Raw genomic sequence first — 13,560 nt, 5'->3', positions numbered from 1 at the left:
GCTCTTGCTCTCAGTTCTAAGCTAAGGTCTTTGTTGCAGAGAACTGTTTTCATTTTTACAAACGCATTTCTTGCTATTTCTATCCTGGTCCTTATTTCTGTTGTTTGATCATTTTTCTCTGAAATCCAGGTTCCTAGGTATTTGTATTTATCAACCCTTTCTATCGGTAGATTTCCCAAATGTATGCTTGTTTGTATGTTTGTTTTCTTAGTTATTATCATGTATTTGGTCTTTTTTATATTCATTTTTAGTCCATATTCTTTACAGAAATTGTTTGTTTTGTTCAGTAGTAGTTGGAGTTGTTCAGCAGAGCTTGCTATAATCACGGTGTCATCTGCATATCTTATGTTGTTAATAGATCTTCCGTTAATTATTATTCCTTCACTTTGAGATAGCAATGCTTCTTCAAAAATGGCTTCACTATATGCATTAAAGAGTAATGGAGACATAATACATCCCTGCCGAACTCCTCTCCTGATTTCAATTTCTGGACTGGGTTCGTTATCTATTACAATTTGTGCTCTTTGATTCCAGTAAAGGTTTGTTATTATTCGTAAGTCCCTTTTGTCTATGTTTTTTGTCTTTAGAATTTGGACTAATTTTTCATGTCTTACTTTGTCAAAAGCCTTCTCAAAATCAACGTAACAAACATGCACATCCACATTCATGTCCATGCATCTTTGAGCTAACACATTAAAAGCAAATAACGCCTTTCTGGTTCCTAGTCCGTTTCTGAACCCAAACTGACTATCATCTATTCCTTCTTCTAGTTTTTTGTTTATACGACCATGTATTATTTTCAAGAATAATTTGAGAATGTGACTTATTAATGATATTGTTCTGTATTCACTGCAATCTGTAGCGTTTGTATTTTTAGGGATAGCACAAAAGGTTGAGAGTAGCCATTGTTTTGGTATGTTTCCTGTTTTGTACACTGTGTTAAACAAGTCTACGATAATGTCTAAGGTTTCATCATTTATACATTTTAAGCTTTCTACTGGGATATGGTCTGGACCTACTGCTTTACCATTTTTGCTGTTTTTTAATGCCGATTTAATTTCTTCTTTTAATATCTTCAAAACCGTATCATCTTCTACTTCGACTTCCATCTGCTCTGTTCTATTGTCTTTGAACAATTCATTTATGTATTCTGTCCATCTCTTTAATTTTTCGTTAGTACTCAACACAAGTTTCCCATCTGTATCTTTTAGTATTCCCGGTTTTCTTTTTCTGCTGATCTGCGTTAATTCCTTAATTTTTTTATGTGTGTTAAAATTATCATGTCTTTTCTGGTGTTCTTCTATTTCTGCGCATTGTTCTTTTAACCACTGTTCTTTAGCCTGTTTAATTTTGGATTTTATTTGTTTATCCACATTTTTGTACATCTGATTATCTTTGTTTTTATGCTGACGTCTTTCTTCCATTAAATCTAAGATTTCCTCCGTCATCCATTGTTTCTTTTTGTATCTGGTTGGTGTAAGAATTTCTTTTTGACATTTATCTATTTCTGTCTTTATTAATAACCATTTTGTCTCTGTTTCAGTATTTTGCTGGATTTGTTCTTTAACATTCATTAAACGGTTATTAATTTCATCTGTCAGGCGTTGTTTTATGAGTGGGTTTCTTAGTTTACTTGTATCGATTTTTACATCTGTTGTTCTGCGTTTTATTATTTTCATTTTGAGCCTAATTTTGGTTTAACTGTAACCTTAGGCCATCTAAAAATTTTGCTTTTTGATTCATTCGCGTATGTTGGATAATAAAAAAAGTTAGGTACTTTGACAACTAGCAACGTTCTTCATCAATACAGGGTGTTTCTAAATAAGTGCGACAAACTTTAAGGGGTAATTCTGCATGAAAAAATAATGATCGTTTACATTATAAACATGTGTCCGCAAATGCTTCGTTTCCGAGATACGGGATGTTACATTTTTTCTTACAAACTGACGATTTATTTATTGCTCTAAAACCGGTTGAAATATGCAAATGAAATTTGGTAGGTTTTAAGAGGTAGTTATTGCGCATTTTTTGACGTACAATTAAGAATTTTATATTCACCATTGGCGTGCATACGGGTCATATTACTAGATATATTACTATAGTTGGAGACACTTCAAGTTGCTTAGAGTAATGAAACGAGATAGGTATCCCAGAAGAATATTGACAACCTAATCAGAAGCAAACCCAGGTGCATTCACACATTATTAATTGATTTAACTGTGTGAGTTATTTCAATGAATTGAAATTTTGATCATTTGTTTATTTTGTTACTCCGTATACTTGTACAAAATATTTTCAAAATACATATATTATGTCACGTAGTATACCTAAATATCGTCGGTATAATAAGCAAATTGCCTAAGTCCATTTTTTGCGAAAATTGTTTTTTGGTGTCATCTAGTAGAAGACGGTAAAAGCTACCGCCTGACAATTCCCACATTATTATTTTATTTCGCTATTTCCCATTCATACGAATATTGCTTATGTCATTGTTTCTGAAGTTGTTTTGATTGAAAACGTTAGAAAATGTAAGTAAATAAATATATTTTGATTATTATTATTAATATTGATATAGTTATAGTACGAGTATAATAAGTAGAAAGTTTGTGTAAATATTTTGTTTAATTAATTTTCGTCAATTATGTATTGCATGGAGTTAGGCAATTTTCTCTTTTTTATTTTTGTTTCAAAGTTTTTTGTCTCTCCTGTAAAATTTTCAATTTGTGACTTAGGCAATTTGCTTATTAGACTGACGAATATAATATTGTACCTACCTATAATGTTCCAATAATATTTGTAAGGTCATTGATGGATTACATTATTTCCATGTCTTCTCCTTCAGCGGAGAAAGCCAATCACATTAGGTAGGTACATACTTCAAAAAGTTTCTTTATCTTTAGTAGCATGAAATAATCTCTCGATATCCAGCTTCCTCCAGTCTAAGATATGTCGTTGCCATGGCTCCTTTCTTTATCAGCGAAAAGGCCAAGATCTATTTCAGTTTATTGTTAAAAACATTAATTATTCAACTACAAATATTGAAAAGACTGGGCGCAAATTAACCAGATAAACAACTTTCGTCTACTGACGGTACTGTGGATATTCGATTACGTTGTTTTATACGGTGTACACTTGTACACAGTGCCATGTGTCGGTATGTTCAAGTTGCACATGTGATTAGTGTAGTAGTTTTGTAGTTTGTGGTTTGTGATAGTGTCTCAGTGATGCTTCATAATGAGTAAGTACATAAATCGTATTTTTCTAATTTTTACATATGGCTCACATTTGTCAACTTTGTGTGTTGAAAATCATTATAGGTACAATCTTTTTTTCTAATTAAACTTAAAAAAGTTCAAAAGGTACCAGTGATAAGTAAGTATCTAGGTACTATAAATAGTAGACGATTAGATATTAGGTGTTAAAATTGTGACACTTTCATCCTTCAACGTTTCTATTTTGTACGCATTACCCTTTCATTTTCTTTGTTTGTATTTTCCTGAATCCAGTGGCGGCTGGTGATAATTTTTTTAAGATGTAATTACACCGATTCAAAAATACAAAAAAAAAATAAATAGCTACCTACTAAAAGAACCTACTTCTTAAAATGAATCTCAATTTCAAACCTTTTCATCACAATTTCGTTGCAGTCAGAAATTTCTCTGTCAGCTCTGTCAGTCTTTCTTATACAGTCAAACCCGCTTAATGGAATAGCCTTCGTGCCAAGCAAAAATGTTCTTATAACCGGGATATTCTAATAACCGATCACTGGTAGCTAGTAGAAACATTCCGGGACCTCAAAAGTTTATTCCTTAAACCGGGATATTCCTTTAACAGGTATTCTAATAAGCGGGTTCGACTGTAATACCTACTGTATTCTTTAGAAACGTCTTGATCAATTTCAAAGTAGAGGGTGAAGAAATTATCTTTATAGTATGCTATGCAGATGATGCCATACTTATTGCAGATAGTAAAGATGACCTTCAGAGACTTTTATATCAATTTAATATAACAGCAAGAAAGTTCAACATGATAACTGATAATGTCACCAAAAAAAAAACAAAAGGTATGGTAATCTCTAAAGCTCCAATAAGGTGCAAACTGGAAGTGGACAGTAAAATAAACTAGCAAGAAAGAAGTATCAGCTACCTGGGCGTACTGTTATGGAGATACAGAAGCGGAAGTTGCCCAACAAATAAACAAAGCCAACAGAATAGCAGGATGTCTTAAACACAATATCTGGCGCAACACACATCTACGGTCAGAAACAAAGGCCAAGATCATTAGGACAGTAGTTAGGCCAATTGTGACTTACACTGCGGAAACAAGACTTAACACCACAAGGAAACGTGTGAAATTATTATGGGATAGACAACGTAGCACAGACATCAGACATCAGACAAAGCTGTAATATAGAGAATATAAATGACTGGACTGGCACTGAAAAGAAAAAAAGAATGGTATAGCCATGAATGGGAGGAGGAAGGCTGGTAAAGATAGCACGAGACAGATCACCAAACGGCCAAAGGAGTATAGGAAGTAAACTAAAAAGGGGTAGTTCCTTAGGTTGGCTGTATACCATATAGTTAAAAAATTCTAACATTAAGTAAAAACCACTTCTACGTAATAGGTATATTTATTAAAATTTAAAAAAAATCCCAATGGATTGAATAAAATATGTCCAATTCAGAACGTTTTCGGACGTATCAGTCCATCATCAGTGAATCCAAATACTTGCTAAATAGCCCCAGAAACAAACAATGGTTGAAATTATAATTCAATCTACATTATGTTGAAGTAATATTGATCAAGCTAAACGCCAATGTTAAAAGATATAACCTTCGGGAACATGGTGAAACTCTATCAAGAAACTTAATCAACCATCTTAGGCCAACGTTGACTACCAAGTGTACCAAAGGTGCTCTTCAACCCCTGCTTGTGAATAGCAGCCAGATCTCTACCGTTGATTCTGTAAAATTTCTTGGTATTCTTTTAGACAGCAACCTCAAATGGTCCCTTCATATCGATTTGTTAAGTAAGAAACTCGCCTCGGCCTGCTATGCCATAAGATCTGTTTCGAAGGAACTCAATTTAGCATCTTCTAAAATAACATATTTTTCTTTATTCGAGTCTCATCTTCGATATGGTCTTCCTTTTTGGGGGTCTAGTACAGCTGCCCAATTTGATGTTATTTTCAAATTACAAAAAAGAGCAATAAGATATCTGTTTGGCCTCAGAAGAACAACCCATTGCAGAAGTTACTTTAAAGATCACGAAATTTTAACTCTTCCATCTCTGTATATTTTAGAAACTGTTTGCTTAATTCGTAAACACATGCATGTCTTTCCAGCAAGGCCTCATCATGACTACTCCACCAGAAATTCAACTTTTGATGTCTATTTACCGATCTCGTCTTCTGAGTTAGTAAAGAAATCTATACTATATTCCGCAAAAAAACTATACAACCATCTCCCTTTACAACTCAAATCTGCAACATCCTTTCTCAAGTTCCGTAAAATGACAAAAGCTCATTTATCTAAAAGACCATATTATTCAGTAGAAGAGTTTCTTAATGACTAACTAAGAAATCACAATAATGTACAAGTAACTAAAGTGTATTTATATATATTTGGGTGTCACATACAGCAGCTTAAACTTATTAGTTCCTTTGTTTGTGTTTTATTATATTATGTTGTATGTTCAATTTTGCAATTTATAGTAATTTTGCAATATATTGGTTTTTGTTTTTTTACTTCACTTTTTTAACTTGTTTATATTTTTTTTATTGACGATTTATCTAATTTTATAAAATTGTATTTGTTATTGTTATGTATATCTTTTTCGTGACTCTACATATGTTAAGCTTTGTCCATAAAATTGTATAATTTTCAGTGACAATAAAGCATATTTCTATTCTATTCTATTCTAGTCAACTTGCATATGTCAAAAACATATGTAACGTGATCGTTGCTCTAGGTAACAAAAATTCAGCCGAAGACAGAAGGTTCGCTTTTTTAAGACATTTATTTAAGAATCAAAACATTACAAATGATAAGATAATTAGCCTTAAGTATATACAATATAGCTCAACACGCCTTAAAGGCCCATGGCTTGGAATTTCTCCACGGTTTTACTCCATTTTCTCCTGTCCATGGCCGCAATTCTCCAATTTGATATCCCGATTGTTTCCAGGTCTTCCTTACATGCTTCTAGCCACTTTTTCTTGGGTCGTCCTCTTCTCCTCTTTTCTTCCCCTCTCAGCAGCGAGTCCTTTGCCCCCTTCCGTCAGCCATTCTCGCAAGATGACCTAACCAACTTAGTCTCTTTGTTCTGACCATCTGGCTTATTTCTGGTTTCCGGTACAGCTCTCTGATCTCTGCATTTGTTCGTCTCCTCCAAACGTCTTCATCGTTTTTTACTCCCCCGAATATCTTCCTTAGAACATTCCGCTCCCAGATGTTCAGCATATTTCCTTGATTTTTTTTCATGACCCATGTTTCGCTCCCGTAAAGAACTGTGGGCTGGATCACTGTTCGGTAGAGTCTTAATTTTGTCTCTCCGAAGATGTTTTTGGCTCTTATTAGTAGTTTGTGTAGGAATTAGCCTTAATTACTACTCGTTAATTTCGTTAATAAAATATATTTATAACCTACGTATCGAACATTAGGTTCGGATTGATGTGACGATATCTGGTACATGAATGAATACTACGGACAATCGCGTGGATTTAGGAATTACATTTATTAATATGACACGGACATATAAGGAGAGGAAAGCTCGTTCAGCTCGCCAGGGGAAAAGACATGTAGGGAAATACGATCAACGCTCGTAAAAGGATAGGTAAAAGGAAAACCGTCGGATTCGTTCAACTGTTCAACACACCAAAACGGCGGCGGAAAATAGTTGGGATTACTTACCTCTTATAGGTACCTCGTTGTTTTTTATTATTCTTCGATCAACGCTCCAAGAATAAGTAAGCTCCAAGAATAAGTTTTCAGTCTAATAGCACATAAAATAACATTAAAAATATTACTATACATCCCACCAGATTGAAAACAATGGTAACCTTCTCTGGTTACACCTCCGAGGCTTCTAAAATTTTCAAGCCATAATGGATGCTGAGACTGAAGAAGATAAGGGAATTTTACGACGGGACGTGAATTATAAATTGTAAAATTCCCTCATCTTCTTTAGTCTCAGCATCCGTTATGGCTTGCAAATTTTAGAAGCCTCGGAGGTGTAACCAGAGAAGGTTCCCATTGTTTTCAATCTGGTGGGATGTAGAGTAATATTAATGTTATTTTATGTGCTATTAGATTAAAAACTTAGTATTTTGCTAGCAGTTGCCGCTAGGGCATCCCTGCCATTTCGTTCGTTGCAATCCGTAACTGCACGTCGGGGTTTGTCCTGGTTGGGTCAGAGAGAGCAGCATATGTGCCTCCTGATGAGAGACTAATAAGTTTCGAAACCGGTAGAGGGGGTGTTCAAGTATTACGTAACGCAGTTAGGGGGTTAGTCTTGTAAAACGTTACGGCACATTGTTTTTTAACTTAAATAAAAAAAATTACGGAATCAAATGGAAACTTGAGTGTTGTTACGTAACGTTTAGGTAGACGAGGGGTACAGAAAAACCTTACGGTGCGTTACATGGGGGAGGGGGGTCAAAAATATTCAAAAATTGTGTTACGTAATACTTAAACGCCCCCAGAGGTGCTTGCTGCACTCTCTGATTGAACTAGAATATGATGCGGCTGTAGTTTCGTGTTGCAACGAAATTGAAAATGGTTATTCATTTTTAAAATACGAAAAGTTGTTAAAACGTTCAAAAAATCACCTACGAAAGACGACATGTTCTTGCAAAAATATGTAAAGAAAGAAAGAGACAAGGAATTAAGTTTGATTCTTGACTGCCGCACCAGGTGGGATAGTTTGCTCAATATGCTGAAACTTTTCTACATACTAAAAGTTTGCATTGCAAGTTAATATATTTTAATGGAATAAATATGTACTCAGTTTTTTCAAACTAAAGTTTCATTAAAAAAGTGTGAATATGAAATATTATGAAGTACAATTAATTATCATCATTTGTATAGGGAGAGCGGCGTTTCGTAGGCCTCCCTCATCAGCCACCACTGTTTGCATTCATCTCGACCTAATAAAACCACGTTTTTTGGTCGTTTTTTTCATAATCCTTGAAAATTATCTTAATATTTGAACGTATTCAGTTTAAAATATAGTTGTAAACTTTGTTTTTCTAATTACCATAGTTAATCTCATTAGGTATTGTTAATGTTTTCGTCAATTAGTATGGTGTTGTAACTATTGTAGCTAAGTAACTATTGACGTTAATGGAGGGATGTATTTGCTTTGCGCCGGTGATTAATGAAATACTGGGTGTTGTACCGTTTTATCCAAACCAAAAAACTTTTTATTGGAATAATTGTTTGGAACAAAACTATCGTTTGGAACCCGATTTTTGCCCGAAGTTATACTTCTTTAGGTGCGATTGGGAAAAATGTTGAGAGTTAATTTTTATAAAAACGACAGTATGAACTACGCGCACAGAGACAGTAATGAAGTTAGTTGGTAAATCTTTCAAGCTACGAATGTATCAATGCAAATAAAGTGTGAAAAAAATATATTGGTGTTTTTATTAAAGATATATTTATTATACACTACTCCAAGAAATTAACGTACCACCTTAAAAATGGGTCATTTTTGATGTCTCGAATTTCCTAAGCCTGTCATCCGATTCAAGTGATTTTTTTAATATGTTATGGCTATAGCCTTATTCTTTAACACTATCGCTGTAATTATATTGTTGCTAGACAGGTAAATTGTCATTGTGTACCAATCAAACTGTGTTTTTTTCTCAAAGTTCACCACACCTTGTGGAATATTCTAGAATTCATCAAATACTGAAATCAATACCCAACTATAACCTCATATTATTTTCTTAACATTCTGTTTTTTGATTCAATCGCGTATGCTGGATAATAAAAAAAGTTAAGTACTTTAACAACTAGCCATATTTTTCATAAATACAGGGTGTGCGACAAACTTTAAAGGGTAATTCTACATGAAAAATAAATGACAGTTTGCTTTATGAACTTATGTTCGCAAATGCTTCGTTTCCGATATACGGGGTGTTGAAATTTTTCTTACAAACTGACGATTTATTTATTGCTCTAACACCGGTTAAGATATGCAAATTAAATTTGGTGGGTTTTAAGAGGTGCGCATTTTTTGGTATACAATTAAGAATTTTATATTCACCATTGGCGTGCATACGGGTAATATGAACCGGTAATATGACCCAGTAATATGACCCGTATGCGCATCAATGGAGAATATAAAATTCTTAATAATTGTATGTCAAAAAATGCGCAATAACTATCTCTTAAAGCAGGTCATTATAACAATAATGACTGTCATTATTTTCCCTCATAACTCTGAAAATATCGACCGTACGAAAAAAATTTTTATGAAAGAAATTATAGAAAATCACATTTTCAACAATTTTAGTTCTTATACTTTTTGTCGAGAAGTTGAAAATGACGGAGATATTGAGCAAAAACGGTTCCCGTTTAAAATCAAAATGACGGCTAACGCAACGACGGAATTCAGTTGAGATTTTAAATTTACACTAGTACCTATTGATCCTCCCTAAAGATTAGAAAAATAAAATTTGGGGCAGCTCAGCATGCAAGGTTAGGCCTGTTATTCGTCTAACCCGACTGGACTATTTATCCCTGCTATCTTTGTTATCTACCACATACAGAAATTGTTGTAAGGAAAAAAAGTTGGGCGTCTCATCAAAATGAAGCTACTTATAGGCCAGGAACCGAAGCTTTTCACCTCGCAATTTTTACAGAATGGATCGATTTGCTTGAAAATTTGAGAATAAGTAGTGGATAGTCCAAGGATCAAAATCCATATGAGACCGAAAGGCGCTTTTACCATGGGGGTGGTTGCCACCCCATCCCGGGTATGTTTTATTACATTTTGACCGCAAAAATTAATAAAAACATTCATTCTAAGCAAAAAAATGTTCTATGCATTTTTTTGATAAAATTAATAGTTTTCGATTTATTCACTATCGAAAGTGTTAGTTTTGTATAGAAAAAATCAATGTTTTTCGATATACTCATTTACGATTCACTCAATTTTTGCCGTAGAAATTTTTTTTTAAACCAGGTTCTTGGGAATTAAATAACCTACAATTTTATATTGAAACATTTTTTCGTATCTCTGATGCTAATCTTTCTATTGTGAAGAAAATGGCATTCTTTACCAAACTACAAAAATTCGTTATTCGCTTTTAACTCCAGTTTTTTTAAAACTGATCATTTCAAGTCAGTCAATCTAGACTGGCTTGGAATCTATTACTAGAAACTTCTAGAATCTATTAATAATACATAAATAAATAAGAATAAATAAGGCCAATCACTAAAAACACCGCTAACTTAAATTATTATGCTTCCAATTGGATTTCTCCTTTTTTGTTTTTTAAATTTATTGATTTTTTTAACCGTCACTTTTTTATTTTTTATCTTATAAAGTTTGGCAAAAAATAATTTTGTAGGTTTTCACACGAACTATAAACCTATTAATATTAAATCTTTTTAAAATCCTCCATCGCAAAAAGAGGTGACTTTGAAAGCGTTGGTACAGGTGGTTTTTGCATGTTATTACAAGTTTTAATTGTCAATAGCTCACTCAATTTTTGACGAAGAAAAAATATTTGAAAACCAATTTCTTGTGAATTAAATAAGCTACAATTTGATATTTAAACATTTTTTCGTATCTCTGTTGCTAATCTTGCTATTCAGAAGAAAAGGCCATTTTTTTCCAAACTACAAAAATTCGTTATTTGCTTTTAACTCCATTTTTTTTAAACTAATCATTCTAAGCCGGTCAAACTTCTAGAACCTATTAATAATATATAAATAAAAAAGACCAAATAAGGTCAATGACTAATTTTAATTAGGGTGGTGATTAGGGGGTTGCCTGCGATCACTTTTTCGCTGAAAAAAATAGGGACTGACATTCTTTTCATTATAAGTTACTTAATTTTTGAGCTATAGACTTTTTTCTTATTTCTGGAGATGGATATTTTTAATTACTTTTAATTAGTTTGAATAAGTTGTCCTCGAAAAATGCATAGTTTTCCCGTCTTTTGGCTTTGAAACTACAATATTTAGCATTTGACGAAGAGCAAACATATAATTAAGTATAGCTTGATTACTATTGGTTTTAAAGAAAATTTAAAAAAAGTTTTTGTTTATTTTTTCAAATGGTATATTTTTATTAAGTAAAGATGTTTTGATAAACCGAAAACTTTTGGAGTTATTAGCACAAAACTTATTAAAAACATTGATTTTTTCGATATAAAACTAACTTTTTCGATAGCGAATAAATCGAAAACTATCAATTTTATCAAAAAAATGTATAGAAAGTTTTTTGCTTAGAATGAACGTTGTTACCCACTTTTGCGATTAAAATATAATAAAAAATTTCCACTCCCGGGATGGGGTGGCAACCACCCCCATGGTAAAAGCGCCTTTCGGCATCATATAGATTTTGATCCTTGGACTATCTACTACTTATTCTCAAATTTTCAAGCAAATCGATCCATTCTGTAAAAATTGCGGGGTTTTGTCCTATTTTAAGCTTCACTACTTGGACTGTTACGAAAGATTTGTTTGTAGTAAATGGTGAAAATAGGCCTGGGATCCCTAACTAATAATTTATTTCACCACTGTAATTTAATTTATGTTTGCCGATGTACTGTTTTTGTTTTCAAATATTTTGATCTGATAAACCTATTGCTTGATTGATTTAGACAACCTTCATGTACTTGCGACATAATACATTAACCAATTTACAACACATGAATTTTAGATTAAAAACTCTATTAAAAATATATTATACGTTTTAAAAAAATATTTTATAAATATATATTAAGTATAAAATAACGTACAAATGACAAATATTTTCTATAAGTATAATCTATAGGGTGTAATAAAAAGGCAGGTCATAAATCAAATCGCACATTCTGGGGCCAAAAATAGTTCGATTGAACCTAACTTACATATTATGTACAAATGTGCAAATAAAAAAAGTTACAGCCCTTAGAAGTTACAAAGTGAAAATCGATTTTATCCAATATATCGAAAACTATTAGAGATTTTTTATTGAAAATGGACGTGTGGCATTCCTATGTCAGGAACATCTTAAAAAATAATAACAATGGAATTTGTGCACCCCATAAAAATTTTATGAGGGTTTTGTTCCCTTAAACGCCACCAAATTAATGTGTACGTTCCAATTAAATCATTATGGTGGCATCATTAGTTAAACATGATGTTTTTAAAACTTTTTTGCCTCTTAGTACTTTTTTGATAAGCCAGTTTTTATCGAGATATTTTGAACATTTGTAAAATCTAACACATATTTAAATGGAATGTGCAAAAATTTCTAAAAATCTCAATAAGAGAGAAAAACCAACAACGAATTAATGGCTTCATATAAAGAACCTACCATCACCATGTTCATCAAGTCAGAAATAATCATATTGTTGAGACATCTAGAAAGAATGGTATTGAACAGAATGCCTAATAGTTACAACCTTAAAACTTTTTCTTTTTGTAGTACCTATCCGTTTTTGTAGTGCCTAATCTTATTTTACTAGACTATATGTCATTATTGGTCTGACGACTGTTTTGTAAATTCTGCCTTTCATTTCTTTTCCGATATTTTTATTTCTCCATATTGTGTCATTCAGGCAACCTGCGGCTCTGTTTACTCTATTCTTGATCTTCCACTTCTGTTTCGAGCCTTCCTTAGCTAGATAGTGTGATGCCTAGGTATTTAAACTCCATCACTTGTTCTATTATCTGACCTTCCAGCTCCAATTTAGATCTTTTGGTTCTGCTGTTCTAACCATGCATTTTGTCTTTTGTGAGGAAATTAACATGTTAAATTTTCTGGCGATTATGTTGAATTGGTGCAGCATACGTTGTAAATCATCTTCACTTTGAGAGATTAGTATTGCATCGTCCGCATAGCAGATTATTTTAAGTTGTTTTTCTCCCATTTGGTATCCTTTTTTAGTTCTTACTTTTTTTATTATTTCGTCCATGATCAGGTTGAACAATAAAGGACTCAAGGAATCCCCCTGTCTTATCCCATTGCCGGCTTCAATTGGGTCAGTTAGTTCATCTTCCACTTTTACTTTTATTGTGTTGTTCTGGTAGATGTTTTCGATCGTTTTAATTATTCCTGGGGGTATCTCTCTCGAGTATAACAAATGGATAACGTCCTTTAATGTGACCCTGTCAAATGCTTTCTTAAGGTCCACGAAACATAAATATGCCGGTTTGTTGTATTCCAACGATTTCTCTTGAACTTGCCTCATTATAAATATAGCGTCAGGCGTCAGTGCATGACCTTCCCTATAACCTTGTTGTTATATATTTTAATATTACATATATTAAAATATATAGTAATGTTTGAATAACGGCGATTCGGTCAGTTGAAAGAAAACTCTATTTGTTTTAA

The 13,560-nt window shown here is 32.9% G+C and overlaps 1 protein-coding gene across 1 annotated transcript in view; it reads left to right on the top strand.

Moving 5' to 3' along the window:
* Positions 1-2,861: 2,861 nt before the first annotated feature.
* The window catches only part of LOC114327576 (5'-AMP-activated protein kinase subunit gamma-2), a 537,287-nt gene continuing 526,588 nt past the window's right edge, over positions 2,862-13,560 (top strand). The window contains exon 1 of the mRNA XM_050657995.1: positions 2,862-3,238. Coding sequence (XP_050513952.1) covers positions 3,235-3,238 — 4 coding nt within the window. The 5' untranslated portion in view covers positions 2,862-3,234. The remainder of the gene's footprint in view (positions 3,239-13,560) is intronic.

The sequence above is a fragment of the Diabrotica virgifera genome, chromosome 8, assembly GCF_917563875.1.
Source record: "Diabrotica virgifera virgifera chromosome 8, PGI_DIABVI_V3a".
Taxonomy (NCBI): Eukaryota; Metazoa; Arthropoda; class Insecta; order Coleoptera; family Chrysomelidae; genus Diabrotica; species Diabrotica virgifera.
The sequence above is the reverse complement of the archived record's forward strand: the minus strand, read 5'-3'. Positions and strand labels throughout refer to the sequence as shown.